The sequence below is a fragment of the Trichosurus vulpecula genome, chromosome 3 (genome assembly GCF_011100635.1).
Source record: "Trichosurus vulpecula isolate mTriVul1 chromosome 3, mTriVul1.pri, whole genome shotgun sequence".
Lineage (NCBI taxonomy): Eukaryota > Metazoa > Chordata > Mammalia > Diprotodontia > Phalangeridae > Trichosurus > Trichosurus vulpecula.
This window is the reverse complement of record NC_050575.1, coordinates 80,186,102-80,211,165: the sequence shown is the minus strand read 5'-3', so window position 1 is coordinate 80,211,165 and position 25,064 is coordinate 80,186,102. Positions and strand designations below refer to the sequence as shown.

The following is a 25,064-nucleotide window of genomic DNA, read 5'->3' as shown; positions in this document are numbered from 1 at the left end:
ATATGTCTTCCTACTCTTCTAAGCCCTGAGAAAAGATGATGTTGCAACAGGGTCAACAGCTTATAAGTCTCTAGAGACCTGTATAGTTTTCATCACTGATATTATTGTCCTCAGTGCTCTCCCTTCATATGAGGTAAAAAACTTGGGGTTACAAGAGAGTCATTTAGCAGTCACCTCTGGTGGGTTATACCATCTCTAGCCTGCTAGTACCTGGGAAAGGATTGGTCTGGGTCGCTCCTCAACCTCGTGTCTCCTTGACATACCACTCCTCCTCCCTTTCTTTTTATCCTTTCTCTCTGGAGGAACTCTAGAGATGCTAACGTTCCCTTTCTCTGAAGTAACTGTCTTTATTCTGCTTCTTCTATATATCAACTGGGTAAGGGTTCCTATATGCTCATGGGCATATCCCTGCAGCCATAGTGGCTACAGCACTGGGTTTGGAATCAGGAAGACTGATCTTCCTGAGTTCAGATCTGGCCTCAGACACTTACTAGCTGTGTGACTCCAGGCAAGACACTTAATTCTGTTTGCCTCAGTTTCCTTTTCTGTAAAATGAACTGGAGAAGGAAATGATGAACTACTCCAGTATTTTGCCAAGAAAACCCCAAATGGGATCACGAGAGGTCGAGCATGACTGAAATGAATGAACAATAACAAAGATGAGCTTCACTGATGTATAGGATTCTCTCCATGAAAGGATATTTGTGTCTCACTGATTCCCTACTTCTCTGCATTTTCTTTCTAACCTTCCTTTTGAACACCAAGCCTGAGGGTATAGCTTAGATAAGTGAACAACCTGTAAACTTAAGTCAGTGTCAAAACAAGGTTTCCTAAGTGGAACAATGAAGGTTCAGGGCAAAGGGGAATTTACATCTTGTCTAGAGAATTCACACCTTATCAAAGACACACACTCAGGAATAAAAAGGAATCAACTAGGTTATTCCTGGGGATCTCTGCTGTACTTAACTATATTACTACAGGTTAAAAGTGCTTTCATATGGGTGACTAAATTAAATAATTTGGGGAAGAGATGGTTAGACAGCAGTTGTTCTGAAAACAAAATGGGGGATTGCAGTGGATTATAAGCTCAAAGACAAGGACCACGATATGGCAGCCACAATGAGGTCATGCACTTTTGTATGTCATTGAGAATGGCATAGCTTCCATGAATAGGAAAGTTAACCCTTAACATAAAAGGAAAACCATGGTACTCTGCCCTCATCAGACCTCAGTTTGGGACATCATGGTTTAAGAAAGATATCGATAAACTGAAGTGTGTCCAGAAGAGGGTAACCAGGATGATGGATGGGCCATGAGGCCATGACCCGTATTGAGTCCACGTGAGATTCAGTTGAAGGAAAAGAGTGTTTGGCCTGGAGAAAACAAGATTCAGGGAGAGCATGAGAGAACATGGGGTGGAAATGGTAAAGAGGCAAATACAGGAAATCCTGGTAAATACAGGAAAAAAAGAACTTCACGATAATTAGATATCTACAAAAGTGGAATTGATTGCCTTGAGAGGTGGTGGGTTTTCCCTCCTTAAAAGCCTTCAAAGAAAGTCTTGGTGAGTACTTGTCAGGTATGCTATGGTATGACTGCCTTTCCTGTGTGGGTTGGAGTAGACATCTGTTAAGGCCCCTTCCAACTCTCAAATTCTGCGATTACGTGAAAAATAATACCTATGGTGCTAATACTGTAATGCCCCACTGAATAATTTTAGAAACAAATATTTCAGGTATTTGTACTATTAATCCATGTCCATTATTTTGGTTTCTATTTTTTTTTTACTTAAACTGCTCTTATTTTCAATGTTTAATTCAAATTGCAGGCATATTTATTAAAATGATTGTTTTTAGTTATTAATCCAGATTTAGTTTTACCCTAGCTAGTAAAAATGCAGTGGTCTGATCACTACTTCAATCTGTGACCAGACCACAAACAGAAACACTTAAGGAGAGAACAAAATACAGCCAGTTAGAACTTGGAGGAGGTCACACACTTTTAGATTTATAGGAACAAGGAATTTCTCATAAAGACCTGACCTAGCACTCCTAGATTGGCAGTTTTCTGTTGATGTTAATTAATTTATTCATCAATACCTCCTTGGTGTTGTTTGTTGTTTTGGCTCTGGACTGTGATTTTGTTGGTATAGGGAGCTCCCTAGGGTAGAAATTCCTTCTATAATACAGATCTGCAGCTGTTCAGCAACTGATCATTTTGGACAGTCACATCATGCGCTGAGAAAGTAACTGCTCTGTCCATGGTAATGTGATCCACATCTGTCAGAGGCCAAATTTAGATCCTGCTGGTTCTGATTCTAGCCCCAGATCCACTAAGCAGATAATTCAAAGATTAAACTGTACCCCCCCCAATATTTACTCTATTCTATTTTAAAAGAAGGAACTAAACATGAAATTATATAATGTCATTAAATCTTAAAGTCCATCAAATATGCTTGACTTTATGAATATGCATGTAGAGAACAATACAATTACCACAGGTTCCCAATGTCAGGAAAAGACTGACCTTCATTTGGACACCAAAGAAAAGGCCTCATTAAACATAAAGAATGGGATTTGACAAAGTGAATTCATTTGTATTCTCAGTAAGCTTTATAAACAGGTTTAAGTAAACATTAAATAAATTGATTAGTAAAAATAACTGATTTTTCTTAAAAATCATTTATAAGCATTCATTCAAGATGAGAATTTATACTATGTAGCATAGAGTGTGAGAACTGGAGTCAGGATAGAACTCTTGTCTCAGGTACTTAATAGTTGTGTGAGTCTGGGCAAACTCATTCAACCTCTGTCTGCCTCAGCTTCTTCATCTGTGAAATGGGGATAATAACAACATCCCAAGGTTCTTGCAAGGATCAAATGAGAGATAGTAATTGTAAATGGCTTTGCAAACCTTAAGCATTATATCATATTGTTAGTTCTTATTATTATTAATTGATAATATCATTTGATAATATTATCATTTGCTAGTTCTTATTACTTAATTCATTTTTAAAAAAGATTCTCTGGGTTGCTATACCTTTTATTCATTAAATCATTATTGCATGGGTGAGTACCTACTTGACTTTTAATTACCACAGGAAAGCAGCTTCAGCTGTAAATTGTTTGATAGTGGTGGTCCATTATCAGGAGATTCTGATGTGGTTGAAATTTTTAAAAGTAAGGATACCATGAAGTGGAAACACAGTCTTTTAAAAATCTAGGTTTATCTGGGTAAGTTTAACTATCTTTTTTGCCTCACTTGACATTGCTCTATTATGGGTGGAATACTGCTAGTTTGCCTTTTGGATTGACTGTCAGCATTGATTCAGAGGCATCTAAGTGATGCACAAACACAACCCTCCACAGCCAGGGCAGAGATGTCAAATACCTGTAGTATGCACCTTTGAGGGTTGTTGTAAAGCTCAAATGTATGGAAAAACAGTGCAGAAAAATGCTCTACTTGGAGGCAGTGTGGTAGAGTAGATGAGGCACTAGTCGTGGAGTCAGAAATACTTGAGTTCAAATCCTACCTCAGTAGCTCCTGTAATGAGTAAGTCACTTAATCTCTTGGCCTCACTTTTCTCAATTGTAAAATAAGACATCTAAGGTTCCTGCCAGCTCTAAGGCTATCAACCTATCATGTGATTTAATATAAATGCCAATGATGATGATGATGATGATGATGACAATTATCCTTTGGGGGGGGTAGAGGGAGTAAGGATGAATGATTTCCTTGGTATCTTGAATTCTCAGAGAAGAAGATTCCTATACTAGTACATCTCTGCACAAGCTCTATGACTTATAGTCTTAAAGAGTTGCCAAGACCCTAAAGGTAAAATGATTTGCTCAGGGTCCCCCAGCTCATGTGCACCAGTCAAGGCTTGACCCTAGATATTCCTAACTCTGAGGTCAGCTCTCTATCCATTTGGCAACATTGCCTCTCATTATCATTCTAAACATTATAACTGGGAAAGGCTGACCCACAAACATATAAAAAGGGACACTATCCACAAAAAGATACCTATTGAAGATAGCATATGTGCCTACTATGTGTTTACCTTCTTGTGCAAATGTGACTGACTACAAGTGCTGAGTGTCAGATATGAGCTCTAGTTACGAGCCTTTTACAAAGCAAGCCACTCATGGCCATGTTGACAGGAGCCGTTAAAACAGGTTCTGTTAAGGATGGGTTCCCCTTAAGGAACTACAAGGAAGCTCTATCATTTTCACTAACTTGAACTTGCCTTGTCCAAGACCTGAGTGATATTCAAGCACAATATTTGCCTTTAGGACTCTCACAATCTCTGTAGTCAAGCTATCTTCCGATCTCACCTTCTCCTGATGAATATTCTATCATTTTTATATCACTAAATCACCATCATAAGTTACTACTGGGGGGAAAAACCCAAGAAATTCTTCCATTTCAGTTGCCTTTCATCTTCTCTGTGTCACTCAAATGGTACAGAAACTTTCTCCTTCTATTGCCACATGCTTCCCACCCAGCTTCAAGTTTAATGATATTCCCTTAGCCTCTACATAAGACACACAGTCCAAATATGCTCAGGAATTAGATACATTCCAAAATGGGTGGCATTTTCTTCATGACAAGAAATCCTGGTATGCAGGGGATGCAACTGATTTACAATTCTCAGTGAATTTAGTGTTTTAAGTAGCAAATACAAAGGAAAACTGAAGAAAAAGTGGGGAGCAAAATTTGCTTAGGGAACTCTTTATGAGGTCATTAGGCATCTTTTAGTAGATCTCTTTTATACTTCCTTTACATTTACATTTCCAGGTGATTCATATTTTAAAGCTTCTCTTTCCCCAAATTAAAAAAAAACACAAATCAGAAGTTCTCTCCCTATTAAGACCTAAGATTTTTTTTACAGTAACAGTTTCTAGCCATAAACAGAGGAAAATACATTATGCCTTTAGTACTGTGTCTATACTAATTTCAAAGTCACTGCCAACTCCCTCTGTTATTCCCTAGTGCAAGTTTGTACATCTTTATAATACCTTCAGAATAATTTATCACATAGTAAAGATTTTAAAAAATCATTATCCTTTTGATCTAAAAATCCTTATACTTCATCTTTAATACCTTCTTTTGAAAGGGTCTTTCTAGAGGAGTTGCCAGTATGTTTTACCCTTCGGAGAAATCAACAGCAGAACTCAAGCAAAGCTTTAGGAACTTCAAATGTTATTTTTTTTAATGTTTAAAAAAACTTTTTGTGGTGTGTCTCTGTCATGACAGTTTTTAATGTGAGAAAAGTGTGCAAATCCATGAAACATCCAAATAAAACACTGGAAGGCCGAATCATTAGAAACACTGCTCAAATATATCAGCCAATGGTTTAAAGCTATTTTAATACTTAGAGGCCCTCCTTGCCTAAGGCAAAAGTATTAGCACTGTACTGGAAAAGAAGCAGCCAATATTGATTTATATACTTTGTCTTTTGTACCCTGCAAATTGTTCTCATCTTACTACCAGAGGAAAATCTGGTTGAGGTGGGGGGTTGGAGATGAATAAAGGAGGTAGGGAAAAGCAGAATTCAGACTGCCTTAACATCACCCTCTACAAAGCACCTATAGAAAAAAAAAAACTGTCCAAACCACCAAATCACAGGGACCAGAAGTCAAGAAAGTGACTTAATATACTCACTGTCTGAAATTAATCATGACAAGGCAGTTTAATGAAAATGAAAGACAATAAAACCAGTTATTCAAAGCTGCTAGTTATCTTCTTCTGAGGGATGGAATACTTTTGTGCTAGTTCTAGTTTCTTTCTTAAAGGAAGAAAGTTACTGAATTGCAACTATTTCTCTTTTTGCATTGGAGGGGAGAGAAGAGAAAGAAAGTTTATTTTCCCCACCAAACCTGGGATGCCAAGGTTACTTTTCAGCCAATGATTTGTGTTCAATTCCCTCATCAAATTGGTTTTATAAACCTGCTCACAAATGCTAATCCTGGGAAATTGCCAATTGACATCTTTTAGACAATAACATTTTGAAACTAGAAGCTAGTTTTGGGTGGGTCGCTATTTTTTAAATTAACTTCCACAGTCTTTTCACTAATAATATTTCACACTTGAGGGTATTGAAAAATTTGAATTACACATTTGAAATGTAATTGCTTAAATGCTATATAAATTATTAGAATAATCTTGCTAATCCTCTGTGATTTTTCAGCAGTTAAACCATGTGTGAATAAGTTATAAACAAAATTCCTCCAAATTTCATTTAAATATTCCTAAGTACTCCCTCTCTTTCCCCACACACCTGCCTGACACCCAGAATCACGGAGCCTCAACAGTCCAAAGAACTCTCAGGGTTCTAATCCATGCCCAAACAAGCATTCTCTCTTCAGCATCCCAGACAAATGATAGTTGAGCTTTTGCTTCAAACTCTCCAGTGATGAATTCACTACCAGCCAATTTTTATGATACAGATGAACAGGGACTCAAATCATCAATATGATTTTTAAAGGCATGTAAAAAAGGTAGAAACAAAGGCAGGTGACAAAAGGTAAACCGAAAACTGGTCCAGTCTAATCCTTATACACATTATGTCAGTAGTGATAAAGTTTGGAATGAATTGATGCTGATGAGAAAAAAAAGTAAAGACAACAAAAAGGTAGGTTGTTTAAGCAATTATGGGGGAAAAGAGTCAATGAGAAGGAAAGGAAAGGAAAATAGGACTATTACTTGGCATGAATGAGACAATGATAATGGCCAACAGAGAGAAGATAAAACTATCCAATTGTCATTTTGCATCTGTTTTCTCCACCAAAGAGAATAATTTTTCAGACTGGAAAGGTCAGAATAAAAGTGGTTAACAGAGAGCTGAAATCCAAGATAAATATAAAAATGGTAAGGGAGCACCTAAGTTCTCTTGATGTGATTAATTCACAAGGCCCACACTAACTACATCTCAAGGTATTCAAAGAATTATAAGACATAGTTATTGAGCAATCAGACCTATTAGTCAATAATCTTTGAAAGACAGAACAGGAGTTGTGCAGCAGGATCAGAAAGGGCTTTCATTTGGAGTTTCAAAAACTGGAAAAGAATAGAGTCTGAAAATTGTAGGTCAGTGATTTTGACTTTGATTTCTAGCAAAATTCTAGAACGTGTCATTAAAGAGATGGTAAGAAAACATGAGGAGAAGGAAAGACTGATCACGATGAGACAACATGACTTCAGTAGGAACAGGTCATGCCATATTCACTTTGTTTCCTTTTTTTTGATAGTTATTAGGCTTGCAGATAAGGAGAATGCTATAGATTGTCTTCTCAAACTTTAACAAAGCAAATGAAATATTTCTCATGCTATTCATATAAAAAACATGGTAGTATGGTTATGTAGATTCAATAAGGAATCTACATCACTATAGATTCAAAACAATAAACAGCCAGACTCAGAGTAGTCATTAATGGTTTATTGTCAGCTTGGAATGAAGTCTCCATTGGTGTGGCTAACAGGTTATCTGTTGCTGGCTCTGTTCTAATTCTTTTTTTTTAATCAGTAATTTGGATAAGAGCATAGATGGTATGCTTATTAAACCTGCATGTGACACAAAGGAAGCAGGGATAGTTAATATACTGGATGACACAGGATCCTAAAAAAAAAAAACAACTTAAGCTAGAATGTTGAGTTGATCTAATAAGATGAAAAATGTAAAGTCATACGTCTGGCTTCATATAATCAATTTCATAAGTACAAGATGAAGGATTTATGGTCAGACGGCTATTGTCTGAAACAACAACAAATGAAGGTTTTAATGGAGTTCAAAGTGAACATGAGTCATCTGTGATATATAACAACCCCCAAAATTAAAGTAAATTCTTTTCATCATTGAAAGAATCAAAATGCAATATTAAGGAGCTGATGATGCCCTGTTCAGGCTATATCTGGAGTATTATATTCACTTCTGGGTACACCATTTAAAAATAAAACTGCTTCATTTAGAGGATCCAGAGGAAAATGACAGGGTGGGAGGAGGGGTGAAGGACCTCCATAACATATCCCATAGGAGGATTAATTGAAAGAATTGAGGCTATTTAGAAGATCTGGCAAGGAATGGAGTGTACAAGTGGTCACGAGCATATAAATGCTTGTCAGAGAAATTGGTTTGACTTGTTCTGCTCAGTCCTAGAGGACAGAACTAGGAGCAATAGGTGGCAGTTTCAGAGATGCATATTTAAGGTTGAAGTAAAACTTCCTAACAACTGGAACTGTTCAACAGGCTGCCTTAGAAGGGAGTAGGATTTTCTCATTATTAGAAGTCTTAGAGTAAAAGCTAGATCACCATTTGTCAGCAATGTTTGAGTGAACTGTTGTTTAGATACATAGGTACCATCTAAGGTCTCTTTCTATGCTAGGAGTCTGTTAGTAGAAGTTCTCTTCTAGTTATTATTTTATGACAGTAAAAACTGGCATTTTTATAGGGCTTTAAGGTTTGGAAAGTGCTAGCACTTTACAGCATCTCATTTGATCCTTACAACCTTATGATTGTAGTGATATCTTTTACAGGTACTATCATCCCCATTTTACAAAGTTATTAAGTATCAAAGGCAGGATTCGAACCCAGCTTATTTGTGGTCTGGTGCTGATGTGATCCAACTCAATTCTTAGGTTTCTCTAAAGAGTTATCTATTCTCCTTCCATTTTATTTTCTTACTGCAAATACTCCTTCAGCAAGTATAGACGTTGGAGATTGGGTCAGTCTTCTATCTTTGATATAAAGACTTTTTGATTTCTTGAGGTGCCATCTGATGGGCACTTGCAACTTTATCTTCTCTGATTTCATGCAAAATATATTTGGCTTTAAAGTACATGAACGAACAATTATTTACACTAAATTTTTCATGCTTTGATCACTAACTAGTTGTTGCTTCATGATATCAAAAAAAAAAATCTCGAAGTGTTGACTTGAAATAATAGTCAGATTCCAAGGCTCAGAGTGCTCAATTGATCTCGAATCTGTGAAATTAAAGTCTCTCCATCTCAATCAGAATTCCCAACTTTGCATAATGATACTGAATCATAGCCACTACAAGAACATGGTATTTTCCTTTTATTAGTTATTTTAGGATTTTTAGGGATCAAAGGCTATAAAATAAATTATTCTACTTAAAACAAAATACTATCATATGCAAGTACCAATATATCCAAAAACATAATACTTCAAGTCTTCCCCATTTTGGGGGTGGGATACACTTATACATTTAAATAATGTTGTCATTGTAAGACTAGAACACAGGGTCAGCCTTAACTGGAACTGAGCACTTCATTGTTTGTTTGTATACTACCTGCCAGTTCTACGTGCCATAAGGAGATCACACGATTTTAATTAGCTGAATACTATAAATGTGTTAAATGGGCCAGATATGTGATTTTACAGGTATAGGGAACTCTTGGTGAAGAAGGTGCAAATCTGCACCTGGGATGCAATTTATAGTCTTAAAGAGTTGCCTAGGACATTGAAAGGTTGGGTTACTTGTCTAGGCGTCACACAGAGACTATGCGCCTGAGGTAGTACTTGAACACAGTTCTTGATTCCATCTACTACACTGAGCAACGCTAATCAACCTGTAGTTAAGGTTTCTTGGCACTAGAGTTCCTCCGGAAAAATCTGGGCTACCCTTTATTAGAAGTGTTACAAATGAGTTTGGTTATACAAAGGGGAAGGATACATACTCTCTAAGGTTCTAAGTTTTGGTTCTGAGATTCTAGGACCATATTGCACCTTTGGAAGTTGAGACTATTCTATTGATCACTACCCATTTCCTCTCCGCTCTACACTGGGATCTCATCCATATGAAATGTACAAGCGGGAAGCTCCTGCATACAAAGACTTGATTGTTTTCCCCCTGAAACATCAATTATTAAAGAACACTGTATATTACCAGAGTCATATGCTTGTTTTAATAGTAATTGCATCTGCATGATTTTGGGGGCAATATCCCTTTGTGACTTGTGATTTTTATCTTACTGCATGCAGAATTACCTATTTTGTAAAAAAATAAAGAGTACCTATGGTTGGGATACCACTGTGTTTATGATTACTTACCTCATCCAATCAAAGGCCCCATAGATGGAGAAAGTTATAAGAATATTTAATACATAATTTACTCGATTCTCTTTTCACCAGGTGCCTTGCAGGCTGGCTTAGCAGATGTGAAGTTCCTTTCATCATATGATTTGCAATTCTGTCCTTGGTTTGTAATAAATTAACAATCCGGAATAAAGTACTGAATTCTCAACAACAGATTTTTAATGGGAACATTTTTTTTCCTCTTCACTCAAGCTAGGCTTTAAAAAAATCCTCAATGCAATGATTTTAAGTCAATCTTTTGGTGTCAACGATCTTACAGATTGTGTTGATACTATAGGAAAATCATGCATTTTATGTGAAGTTCCGATAATAAGAACATTTGAGCATAATTTAGAAGAGTCACTCCAGTGGTTTTCATAATTTAAATGAAAAAAACAACCCTTTAAATGGTAACTTTCTGAGTAAATTCAGGTTCAGAAAAATTAAAAACTAGTCCTAGTAAAGTACAGAGCTGGGTTTGGAATTCGGCCTATTGTTTGTTACTTTCTATTGTTTGTTTTTCAGCCACACTGTACTATCTTTTTGTGTCCTTATTTGTGCTTCAGTAAGGTTAGAAGTTCAACTACACAAATACTTAAGTGGTAACTTTGTATAGTGTTTATAGTAGACCTCGCCATTCAATAAGTGTTTTTTTTCTTTTAAAATAGCATGTTTTAGTATGTATTCAATAAATATCAGTTCTTTATCTGGAGGCAGATAGTATGTTTTATCATTAGTCCTTTGAGATTGTCTTGGATCATTGTATTGCTGAGAATAGCTAAATCATTCACACCTGATCATCGTACAATATTGCTGTTACTGTGTATACTATTCTCCTGGTTCTGCTCACTTCACTATGCATCAGTTAATGTAAATCTTTCCAGGTTTTCTCTGAAATCTTCCTGATTGTCAATACTTATAACACAATAATATTCCATTACAATACCACAGTTTATCTTACCATTCCCCAATTGATGGGTATCCCTTTGATTACAAATTCATAGCTACCACCACAAGAGCTGCTATAAATATTTTGGTGCAAATAGGTCCTTTTCCCTTTTTGCATGTCTTTGGGATATAGACCTAGCAGTGGTTCTGTTGGATCAAAGGTTATGCACAGTTTAAAGCCCTTTGGACATATATTGCTCTCTCGAATGGCTGGATCAGTTCACAACTCTACTAACTGTGCATTAGTGTCCCAATTTTCCCACATCCCTTCCAACATCTTGCATTTTCCTTTTTTCATATTAGCCACTCTGATGGGTGTAAGGTGGTACCTCAAAGTTGTTTTAATTTACCTTTCTCTGATCAATAGTGACTTACGGCATTTTTTCATATGATTAAAGATAGCTTTGATTTCTTTGTCTGAAAACTGCCTGTTCATATGCTTTGTCCATTTATCAACTGGCGAATGACTTGTATTTTTATAACTTTGACTCAGCTCTTTATATATTTGAGAAATCAGGCCTTTATCAGAGATACTTGTTGCAAATTTTTTTCCCCAGTTTCCAATGATATACTAGGCCTGGAAGATACAAATGTTAAAAAAAATCTACTTCTACCCTGAAGAAACTTACTGAGCCACAGGCACATTTAAGGGGCATTTTGATATAGTAGACAGAAAGAGTAACTTCAGACCCAGAAACACATAGTACCCTGAATCTGGGCAACTCTATAAAGGAATAAGTTTCAGAGAAGATAATGAACTGATATTCTTCACTGTGAGTTCTCTAAAATAATTAAATTATAACTCCAGTCCCTATCCTAAAGCTATATACACAGCTCCCCCCCCACATACACATGCACATAATACCCACATACACAACCAACACACAGTTATGTATACATATATTTGTCTAAACACACAAAAGATATCTAAATATATACGCATATATTAATCAAAAAGGATTAATCGTTGTTGTGGTGCTACAGCAACACATTCACAAATATGATTTAATTACATTTTTTTTGCCCTGGCTTGCACTGCATAGTCCTTAATTCATGACTAGACAAATAATAAAGTGAAATAACTTAAACTGATCAAAACCAGAGCTTTCTTTGAAATCCCATACCCTTGATGCCTCTCGTGGTCAAAGCTCATGTCAATTTCTTGATGTGTGCTTGATAGCATAGTCCCAAAGTCAAATGACTGGTGGTTTTGTGAAGCCAACATAAGTAAAGAACTGAAATTTTCACATTTGTAATAGAAGTTTTCCTTCCCTTAAGTCACTAGAGGATAAAACCTATAACCAGGAAGCAAACAAACGGTGGCTAATCTCAGAATCCAGAGAGGCATATGGAAAGAGGGATTGTCACTAAGGTGGTGAAACCACCACTTTCATCCAGATTTTCTTTGTTTGTTTTTTTTGGGAGGGGTTAAGGCAGGGCAATTGGGGTTAAGTGACTTGCCCAAGGTCACACAGCTAGTAAGTGTGTCAAGTGTCTGAGGTCGGATTTGAAGTCAGGTACTCCTGACTCCAGGTCTGGTGCTCTACTCACTGTGCCACCTAGCTGCCCCCAGATTTTCTTTGAGAAGCCTATCTTCACTTATACCTTGCCTTTGTATTCTTTTTAAAAGAATATAACCATACTCTTTCCTTGCATATCTGAATATTTGGTTTATTGTACAATATTGTACAAATCTCAAAATATTATCATAGTTTACATATATTATTTGTAAGCAGAATAAACAGCATTATAGTTGACAGTCTTTAGTAATATCCTATAGTAAACCTTAGATCCTCACAACATGATTTATATGACAAACTCCCTCTTTTCAACTCCCAATTTGATGCTTTTTTAAGGAGAAGAAACTAACACTTGATTTGGTTCAATAGATCAAATATATCAATATGTGACTTTTTTTCATTGTTGGAACTTCCTCCAACAACACAGGGAACCAATCCATCTATAACTGAGTAAATAAGTCTTATAAAGTTGTCTGAGACTCAGAGATGCTAGCAACAACAATAACAGCTAATATAGAACTGTGATTTCATTGGTAGTGGGAATTCCAGGGAGGAAAGTCCTACCGATGCAGGCTGGCATCTTCTCTGCAATTTATAGTTTTAGAAGTTGTTTATGGCAGAGATAGCAAACACTTGGCCAGCAGGCCACGATCTGCAATACTCTCCAGCCATTGAACCAGATTAAAATATGATTGGGATCCATTTAACAAAATAAATAAGACAATAGAACATAGATAATTATAATATATAGTTTTCTAAGTTAACAGGTGGCCAGCAGGGATCCTCATGTATGCTTTAGTAACTCTGTTTCTACTTGTGTTTGAAACCACTGATTAAGATACTGACAGATGTTGGGTCACACAGCCAGTATGCTTTGGGGGAGGCTTTGAACCTAGAGTTTCTTTGCTCTAAGGCCAACTTGTTATCCAGTATGATATACTGCCTTGCTAACATAATATTTATATAAGTTTTCATATTATTATTATTATTCTTTCATTTGCTTTTTTGCAACCCTACTCTCATGGAGCTTTCATCGTCTTGAGGGAGAAAACATGCAAATATACAGGTACATACATAATAAATGCAGAGACAATAAATTCATTATAAATACAAGGTAGTTAGGGAGACCACTAAGAGTTGAGGGGATTGGGGAAAGGCTTCATTTAAAAGGTAGTGCTTGAGATATATCTGGAAAGAAGACAGTTGGAAGTGAAAAGAAAGTGTATTCCAAGAATTAGGATAGCCAGTGCAAAGGCACAAAGATGGGCCACTGCCACGGGGAAAAAACAAAACAAAACAAAAAAACAGAGATAGAGCCAATTTGGCCTGCTTTAGAATGCAAGAAGGGGAGTAATGCATAAGAAGATATATCTATATCTATATACACATGTAGGTGTGTATATATATGTATATACATATGGGGAGTAATGAATAAGAAGATATATTCTTTTCATTTCCGTTGCTACCATCATAATCCAGAACTTCATCACATAAGTCAAAAATTTTATGGTAAACTCTTCGTTGATCTACCAGCTTGCATTTTCATCTCATTTCAATCTGTCCTCAATTTTGCACCAAGATTAATCCCTCCTAATTTTAATCTCATTCCTGATCTAATCAAAACCTTCTATTAGTTCAAAAATGCTTATAGGACCAAACTTAAACCTTATAGCTTGGATTCATTCAAGGCTCCCCATTACCTGGGATAAACTTAAGTTTCACGGGTATCATAGGGTTTAGAGTTGGAAAGGGTCTTAGAGATAATTTTAGTCCAGGGATTATGAACCTTTTTTGTATCATAGACTCCTTTAGAAGCCTGGTGAAGCCAATGGGCCCCTTCTGAGAAAAATGTTTTTAAAAACATAGGATTTTTAAGATAATCAATTTTGTTGAAAAACAATTATCAAAATATATAGTTTTTAAAGTTCATGGACCCCAGCTTAAGAACCCCAAAATGAGTAAACCTTATCAATTTACACATAAGGAAACTGAGGTAATGAAGGTTTAAAGGACTTACCCAAAGTTGAAACCTACTTCCTAGCCATACGGGTTAATTCACCCTCTCCCGACCTCACCAAACTCATACTCATTTCACAGGATTTTTTCCTCTGTTCTATAGACCCTTATTCCTTCCCATCTGACCAAATTATTTCAATATTTCAAGGCCTAAATCAATCCTTATTTTTCTCCATACACATTCTCAACCAAATACAAAATGGCTTGATGCTGGACCTGGAGTCTTGAAAACTTAGGTTCAAATCCTATCTTAGAAACTTTTATGACCTCGAGTAAACTACTTAACATTTTTCCCAGTTTCCTCCATTATAAATCTGGATAATAATACGAGTAACCTTTACCTCCCCAGAGTCATGGTAAGGATCAGATGAGACAATATCAAATGTATGCAATGTATGCAAAGTGCTTCGCAAACCTTAAAGTCAGTCATTACTATTCAAGTCAATATAGATCTCTCCCTCTTCTGAACTCTTATGGCATTTATGACCTAGAATACCACTTATTCTGACACTTGTCATTTATTGGCTTGTACCAGTAAGTTATAAACAGAGACCTTGTCCAACACTTCTTTGAATCTGCCATGGTAGCTGCCACATGGCTGAGCAATGAGTAAGGCATTCAGGAAGTCTTTACGGAACTGGGTTCAATTCAGCAAAATTTAAAAAGAGGAAAGAAAAAGATACACAGAAGTTCAAACACTAAGAATCTCACTTATGATTTTTATGTAGTGATTTGTTGTTTAAATAGTTAGAAATAATCATTTCTAAACCAGAAGTCAAGTTAAAAAATGAGTAGTACCAAATGGAAAGATCTCACCTGAGATAACTTTGTTATGTCTAATGGCAAAAAGGAAGCAAAAATTAGCCCCTTATGTTTGTTGTGCATGCTTCAAACAAACTATTTCTTTCCAAATACATTTCTTTTAATATTTTTTCTATTCCTTTTAAAGATCTATTTGAGTTATCAGTGTCATGGTAATATACATCTAGCATAAAGTATAAGGTAGATAAATAAATGTTCCCCAAACTTCCTCCGGATCTTAGCTCTCATTCAATAAAGGTTCATCCCCCTTTGCTCTCATATTTGATATAGACTGAAATAGTTCAGTAACATATCTCTTCCTCTAACATCTTTATTCCTCTCCAACAGCTAAAGTGCCACGAAGCTGCCTCTTAACCTTCTCTTTTCCAAAAAGCAGAACTTCAATTCCTTCAGCTCCTTTGAACAAGAAATATTGTTGTATTTAAATTATTTATATTCTAAAGCAAATATTCTCTTTGTAGTTTAAAAAAATCCCAACCACATAAAACCAAAGACAGAGACACAGCCCTTCTAAGGGTAGCTAGCTCATTACAGTTACCAAAATATTTTACTCACCACTTTGCAGAGTTGTCTCTATTCATCAAACTGAGTTCCTGACTTTCATTCATTCCCATCCTTAGTACTACCTACTCTGTATCACTCTCATATGGTATTTGGAGCTTTCATAAATCATTGAATTTCCCTGATCTACCCTTAGTTTTATTACCTTCCATTTATCTGCAATAAACTCCATAAACCACTTATCTGATCAAAACTGAACATAATTACTACTCAGTCATTTCCCTCCACTTTAAATGGCTTCCTTCCTAAAGGCCCTAGGGTTTCCTTGATCAGCTGATGTAGCTAAACCTGGTAAGGATATTTTTCCTAGGTCTATTTCCTAATTCTTCCTAAAAGTCCATCTGGCTAATCTGACATGCGTCTAGCTTGACACAAATGTTTTTGATCAGGAATTTCTGAACTTGGCTTTGGAAAACCACAGAGGGTCACCAGTTATCACTTGGGATGTTATGAATTACAAAAAGCAAACCTGAAACTCCAAAGCAAAACGCACCTTCAAAGCAAAACTCATTTTCATTCTTTTTGCTATTTAAAAAAATATCATATAACTTTTAGGAGTGGACTGGGAGTCAAAAAAAGCAAACCATGTGATATTCCACAAACTGTCTAAACATATCATTTTAGAGATGCCTGCGGATCAGAGAACTTATGCGTCTTGCCAAAGGGTACACAGTGTCAGAAGCCTACTATGAATCAGGGACTCCCGAACTGAAATTATATCACTCCATCTGTTATTCCTGGGCAGCTAGGTGGCACAGAACACAGGGCATGGAATCAGGAAGTCTCATCTTCCTGAGTTCAAATTTGGCTCCAGACACTTACTAGCTGTGTGACCTGAATAAGTTACTTAATCCTGTTTGCCTCAGTTTCCTCATCTGTAAAATGAACTGGAGAAGGAAATGGCAAACCATTTGGTATTTTTGACAAGAAAACCCAAATGGGGACACGAAGAGTCATACATGACTGAAACAACTAGACGACAACAATCTACTATGCCATAATATCTCTCTACGACACATGTAGCAAACCCAAACTAGAAGTGGGTATCATGGTCCAAAACGTGTTTTGTTTTGTCTTAATTACTCCTTTCTGACTGGCTTCTTTCATCTACTCTGTTTTCCATTCATGCTCTTCCCAAGTTGTTCATGGAAATGAGTTCTCCACATATGCCTTTGCATCTTCCCATTTGAAGTCTCATGCAATGCTCCCCATTACTGAATTAAAAGAATGCCGGGGGAAAAATTCTGTGGAAGAATCTTGTCTTTGTTCTGACAACAGCTACTCAAAATCAAATGACAAGAAGCTTTTTCTTTTTTGCTCATATGTATAAATAGGCTGATCTTTACCATGTCCACAAATCTATTAGTTTATTTCTTCCTTCCACTTAGTGTGTCCCAGTTTCATAATGGCAATTGAAAAGTCTTATTACTTCTCACATATTCTTCTCAAGACCTTTCTTAGTAGGATATTATTTCCTGTGTAGATTTGTATGATGAAAATTTATACCATCAACTTCATTATCTTTAACTCCTTCTCTTTATTACCTTTATACTGGATTCATAGCCTGCCTATCCGACCCATTACATAAATTTAATTTGGTCCTTGACAAAAAAATACCAAATTGAAAAAAATAATGACTGAATAATGGGCAAGAAAGTTATACTTTTCTGGCTTTTGGGGTCTGTAATTATGCTCTGACAAAGCCTTTAACCCTGTTTTCCTTTGCTACTCTACTGAAGCAAAGCCCTGATATCAGGAATTCAGCAGCTTAAAAGCAAATGATTATCCACCAAACTCAAAGTCTCCCTGAAGGCCTGGAGATTACACATGTAACAGAATCATCCTACCCTTGCCAACAGTAAGGCTTAGGCCTTTATTTTACTTATTGTAGCTACTGAATGTGCCCCCTGCTTCAGAGCCTCAGGGAGCAATTATAAACATGATAAAAAACAACCACAATAGAGGGGGAACCCCCTCCAAACTCTTACATTTTAATTTATAAATGAGAATATATACAATAGAAATAAGATGCATTCTCTTGCACATATCCACACTTTCCCAAATTCTAAACTCTGCAAAAAATGCAACTATTTCTTATTTTGTCTGAAATTGAACTCTAAAATTTTCTTGTGGGCAAATTCAGAAAATAATAGGTAACTACTATTCAATCATATGATCTTATATTACCATAAGCTGCATTTTTAGGCACTATGAAAATCATTCTCTGAACTTCCCTCAACATCTCTTCCCAAGCTCTACCCATAAGAGAGCTTAATTTTTTATTTTTTTACTTTGTATCTTCAATGCACTGAATTTTAGGGCCTGAAACATCTTCATTTTATCCCAATGTCTAGTCTTTCTGTAATTCAGTATATGCTACTAAGATTTTTGTTTTCATCAAATTTAAAATTAAAAAAACCCCAAAACCTATACTATTTGAAGGGGGTGATTTAAAAATGCCTAACATCATAGAGGATTTAGGACAATTAAACTTTACAAAAAGCTAAAATTAGGGTGTAAAAATGGCAGGGGTTTTTTAACGCCAGTTTAAGACACATGTCTAAAGAGTGAACAGCCATTTGATTACTTCTTTTCTTTTTTAAGATTTGCTCTTTCTCTACTTTGCACTTTGAACTGCCTGACATTTTTATGACAAATTATGGATTCTTGGTCATGTCTAGAAAGCATATAATGACTTTTAAGTTTGTAACTAGCAGGCTTGGCAATTATCTACAGGTATGGTAATATAAAATACCAACTAGATTTAATATAATTTATTACAGTAATAAAACTAAACAAGTTTCTCTTGTAGTTAACCTAGAAGACACTTTTGCTAATAACCTTGGAAAGGAGGCAAGAGAATGATTTGAGGAATACATGCCTAAAGGTTATAAATGAGTGGAACCTGGCTAAGGAAGCTAGATTCAGCTGGGTACAGCTAAAATGGGACCCAAGGGAAAACAATAATCTAGCTCCAGGGTTTGTTCATCTAGATGGACAACATTTATCAAGTACTGATGAGGTATTCAAAGCCATACTGAAGAGAGAGACACATGATAGGATACGCCAAATTGCCTCATGATCTAATGACTCACTATAGACAGACAGACTGCCGAAGATATTATACAAATAATCCATTTTGTGCAAAGGACCAGCTTGCTTTTTAAATGATTTTGTGAAATACAGTGGAATCAACCCAACATTTACATTTTCTACTTCAAAGTGCAAAATGAGAATTTACAATTTCCCAACTCATTGGCAATGGATGAAAATAAATATTTTTTCACAGTTACCATGTGTAGAGAAAGAGAAGAAAAATACGATTTCACCCAAAGTCTTAGGAGTCACTGCAAGTATCCCATAGCCATGGTACTTTAATCTCTCTGGACTTCCATTCCAACAACGGTAACTAAAACTATGCTATAAAACTCAAGAACACATACCAGTCCCTAAGGTGAAGAAATTGCCTAAGGGATTCACAGTACACAGAGCAGTATGTGCTATCTCACATTTTTAGGGATGCAATTAGTTACCATTGTGTCTTATTGGGTGTCCCACTTTCTCAGGTGATATAGAGGGCACTGAGGAGGACATATTTTAAAATGGGACAGTTAGCTGGGGAAAAAGTGACATTCTAATTTGGCAGTCCCTGGAAAGTCCAATTTACACATGAGATCCACTTTAACCATAGCAAAGACTGTCCAACTACTCTCAGGTCTTGTTTTCATTTCTAACTAAACTATCATTAACTTACAGAACATAAAGCAACTTGGTGTTCTATGAGAGTATTTTTAATAGGGAAAACTGGGAAGGAAATCTTGAATTGTATAATATACTAGCTCAGGGCCTGATTTGGTTGGCAGCCTGGCCATTGAAATGACAAATTTTGGTGAGTCTACAAAGAGAGCCTAAAGCAGCAAACCAAAGGTCAGTATATCTGTGTACTCAGTATGAAAAGGTTGGTTAAGTGGTTCATTGGTCTTTTCAGTTACAACACAGCTATGCAAATCCAACTAGGAAGGCTAGCCTTGGCAAGTAGTAGAATTTATTAAATCTTTTTAAAGGATTGACGATTTTAAGACAGATGTGTTGGGGTGTTAGTTTCTGCAATGAATTACCTTTTCTAAGTATGCTTTGTGATATAATCAGCTAGCAAGGAAAAGAAGAAGAGAAGCTCTAAATAAAATCAATGAATGATTCTCCAAAATTTCATGCACCCCAAGATTCAACAAGTAGGCTTATGTACAAAATCCCAGATCAAGAAAAGTCTTACTTTATAACATCTCCTCAAAACCCAAAACTGTATTGGAGAGAATCTCCCCTGAAGTATAGCATCTTCTGACTTCCTCTTCAAGAGAAGCATACCTAAAAGGTTATTGATTTGGTTCTGAAGGACATGGGGTTTATTATGTAGGAAGCCATTGCTGGGCACAAGTGTGAGAAATTAATGATGGCTTTGTAAGTGTCCATGCTGCGGTGTGGAACCAGTGGGGCAACTGTCAATCTATATGATAATACATTCCCAAACTTCATAAAGTCAGTGATGTGAAGAAGCATTGATTTCTTTTTGAGCTAAACAGAACTTGTCAAAGAGAAAGAGCAAGGAGTTTACTGAAGTTAACACCTCAGCTTGCAGGATAGTAATTTCTTATCTTAGTAAATATTTTATAACCTCATGTGTAAAATCCCTTGTTTTCATTTCTGTGGAAAACATGAATATCCTCAACACATACATTACTAATAATAGTAATAATCCTGCCTCTAATTGATCTTGAGTTCTAAATTTAGTACATTCTTCCTTCTTTGTAACTCTTCCCCCATCAGCCCCTTACCAAACCATTTTCTTTTTCCCAGTATATTTATCCTTACATGATGCCAATGGCATAGCAACTGGTATCCCAAGAAAAATTAAGAATCCAGATATAGAGATTGCCTTTCTGTAAGCATGAGGAAGATTAGCATAGGACTACAGGTAAAAAACTTTTAAAATGTAAATTCTTGACCAATGTCAAGAAAACAGAACAAGAAAACACCCTCAGTCTATTCCTTCCTTTGACATAATTCATTAGCAAATTCTTTTCATCCATAACAGTTCCTGGTAAATCCAAAGCAAGTATTTTTTGCCTGTATACTTGCTTCACTGGGCAAATCCCATTATTAGCGCTGTGTGTAACAATGCAACTGATTTAAAATAATTATGACTAAAATATGGCACAAAGACTTTTAAAATGTTTATGTTTAATGAGACTAACATATACATAGGTCCTAAAAGTCTCTAAGAGTACAGACAACATATTTATTCAGTGATCTTATTCTGTTAAAAATATAGCTAAAATTTCTTTGCTTCCAAGTGATTTTCTGTATTTGGCAAATCAAATCAAGTTCTTTGATCACATCTGACACACACTAAAGTTGAAAAAGAGCATCAGTAAACGGATTTAATTTTTATTATATACAAAACTTCTAAAAGTAATTTCCTATTGAGTAAGCACCTTAAAGTGCTAAGTGTGCCAAGTATCACAATTTTTTAAATTCCAAAATTACGTCCTAGGCAGTCAAGTGTGGTATTTTACTTGAGAGGAAACCTTGATTAGCTACAGGCTTTGCACTGTGACATGAGTAAGATACATCTCTTTCCCCTCTTCCTGGAATAAATTATTGCAGAATTAAACATAAATTGAAATGAGATGTGGTGACTTTTCTTTAAATGCATGTAACTTACCCCGAAAACGATGTATTTTCAGCACAGTTTGGATTCTGAATGATGTTTAGCTCTGCATTGCCATTCACGACAAGCTGTCACACTACAAATTTCTTTTTTTAATATATGAAAATACTTATGGCTGTTCTAGCAGAAGTCTTAAAGTGTTTTGTATAAACATTCTTAACTGATCTATTTGTAAACCTTTTTAACGGCAATTTTCATTCCAAATATACAATTCACTCATAACAAATCATATAGCATTTGATGTTTTCTTCAAAAATCAACCTGGCCTAATGCAATTTATCTTTTAATTTTTTTTGAAAACTAAAAACAGTTAAGTATCTCAAAGAAATACACAAATAAGGACCTTATCTCTTTAATGGCTTCTTCAGGCTTTGCCCATACTTACCGCTTAATGATCAGAAGCATTTAATTTTCAACAAAGCTTCCAAAGTTTCATTAAAACCCACCTACAAAGCTGATGGATAAGTGATAGTGATAGTGATCGAAAACATGTAGCATATTATTAACCTAAATAAGCACCAAGGCGAAAAGTAAACATGTAAGGGAATACTTTTTTGAAGGAAGTTTCTTCCTATTTGTCATTATTAAACTCTAGAGCATCTGCTACAAGTTTGATCTTGAGTACGGATATGAGGCATTGCTGTCTGGAAATGAAAGTATAAGATAAGGTGCCATTCTTAAGAGATCTTCATGAGGAAAATAACCCAGGTTGCCATTTAGAGGGGAAATCAATACAAAGACCTAGAAACTCATGGAGAGAGAGGACATTTTTAGGTATAGGTCATAGTTTATCAAGTAGCCTTCTTTGCAATGTAATTTACTTGCTAATAAGACCAATAGACTATGCCAGAATACTCGGTTACCATCAAAATGTGATTTTAAAATACTCTTCTCCTTTCTGGTACAGTTTAGGCTCCCTCTCCAAAGGTAAATGGACAGAATCAATTTAAAGGAAGATGAATGGATTTCTATTGAAATACAAAATAAATAAATAAATGAAAAATAAATAATTCCATATAGCACAATGTTTAGAACATTAAAATGCATCTAAGAAACAGGCCTACCGTTTTCATCATCTGACTTATTTTCATTATCAGAGTCAGTCAGGGTAAGGGCTGAGTTTTCACGACTTGACAGACCGGAACTGCGTCTGGATTTGATTCCTCTCCCCCATAATCTTATAGCATGCTCTGGAGACATTCCTCCCTCTGTGTCTGAGTCAGCATCAGAGCCTGTGCTTAAGGAGTAGCCTTGGTGAAGAATTCCTATGTCGGAGCAGTAACCACTTCGATGAGGGGAAGGTTCACAGATTCCTAGTTCTGCAAGGGTGAAGTTAGTTCCTAGGATGAGAACAAAAGAAATAATAGATTAAAATTCAGGGAACTAAAACAAACAAATAAAATAAATAAAATAGTCTTGAAAATGAGCAAACAGGCCCCTTTGTCCACCTAACACAGGTAAAACCTATTATAAAGCTGAAATTTTTTGGTGTTCATTTGGTGGTCATTTAGTGCTTAAAAGGCATTTATTATGAACTTATTATGTGCCAGGAAACAGTTTGAGTTCTGGGGATACAGAAACAAAAATGAAACAGCATATCACCCCAAGAAACTTCTACTTTATATTGTGAAAACCACCATATACACATAATTCAACTAGGAGTGAGTATTTTGGCCAAAACTCAAATAAATGTTAAGGGCTTATAATCACTCCCATGACAAAATGTCCAGAGGAGATCTCCGTGTTTTGATCACTCTAACAATCCTGCCAAGCATAAGGTTGTTCAGTGTCCTGGCAGTACAGAGGTGGCGCCATCTCTAATGATAACATGCATCAAATTTCATTTTGATATAACATATCAATCAGAACCCATAGGAATGAGCTTCACCACTAGAAATATTCAAAGTTTTTGCAGAGTGAATGCTCTGTGATTCAGGTAGCTTACCACCCAGACATATAATGTAAGTTTTAAAATAAAAGAAATTATAGAAAGTGAACATCTCTTCCTAATTCTCTGTACAGCCGCTTTCTCTTTAAACTGCCTATTGAATTTGAAAAAAAAAATCTTTCAATAAATAAAACTTTTGTGCTCTAAGCATAGGAAACTTTGTAATTGAACAACCATGAAGCAGCATGCTCTTCTCTAGTCTGCTTGTTTTAATTAGCTTAGTTAATCCTATCCATTCTTGTCAGTCACAAGTCATTTATGACCTCAAGATAAGGTTATACCTAATCTAACACTGAGGTGGTTCTTGAACATGGAATTTTTTTTGAAAGATACAATTTCAGTGCCCAATTTTCTAGATCAGCTTAGTCTGCCATTAATTTATAATAAACATGTTTTTAAGCTGGCTTTTTTGTTAATGCACACTGATCTACTAAGACTTATTTGCCTGTGTAAATAGTCCCAAAGGGTGTGCTTCAATGAATCAAACCCAATTCTACATATAATTATTTTCTGCGGAGCGAAACATATCCATTGGAAAGATAAGCCAAGCAAAAATACCTATCAGCATGGGGCATTTGCCTACTACCTGTGCAGAAAGAAGCCAACTGATAACCAATCAACATATCACTAAATGGTGTTCTTTATTCCCCACGCACTTCTTATCACACTATCTTAGTTTCCTTCTCTCAGCCCAATTTATTAAGTTCCAGCTTATATCCTAGGGATTTAGGAATTGCCAGTAATTGTACATTAAAATGTACATTTCAGACTCAATAGACCCAAAAACTGAAGCTACTGAGTTCAGCTGTGCCTGAGGAGGCAGTCTTTCCATTCTGATCCTTTGACATCCTATATGATAGGACTGATGCTTTCTTTATGCTGTTCTTTAACCTATACTTAACTCAAGGGAACATATTCTATTACTACTGACATGTTTCCATATCATACTTAGATCATACTTTTTTAAAAAAAATTGCAGTATGAAACAATAGCATGTTATTTTCTTTTGTCACGGATTTTTTAATCTGAAGCTTTATGGATATACACAGGGAGAGAAATATAGAGATATATGGAGATATTTATATGTGTATATATGTATGTATATACATATTACGTGTATATTTTATACATACAAACATATAGAACAGGTAAAAAGACATGAGATTTCATTTGTATAGGGAACTCCTAGTGAAGAAACTCCTTTTATGAAGGGATTTCAGCACCTGCTCTTCAACTTGCAGTCTCAGAAGATAGCCTGGTGAATGGGGGTGGAGTCACTGAGAGATTAAATGACTTGCCCAGGGTCAAACTTCCAGTCTATGTCAAAGGAAGGACTTGAACCTAGAGTCTTCTTGACTTCAAGGCCAACTAGCAATCCATTAAGCCTTCAATACCTTTCAATATAGAGGGTTTCTTAACAGCAAA

General features: G+C 35.9%; 1 protein-coding gene across 1 annotated transcript in view; it reads right to left on the bottom strand.

The window, feature by feature from the left end:
* The window catches only part of TENM2 (teneurin transmembrane protein 2), a 1,009,006-nt gene that overhangs the window by 888,525 nt on the left and 95,417 nt on the right, over positions 1-25,064 (bottom strand). The window contains exon 2 of the mRNA XM_036751277.1: positions 22,756-23,031. Within this exon, the coding sequence (XP_036607172.1) occupies positions 22,756-23,031 (276 nt within the window). The remainder of the gene's footprint in view (positions 1-22,755; positions 23,032-25,064) is intronic.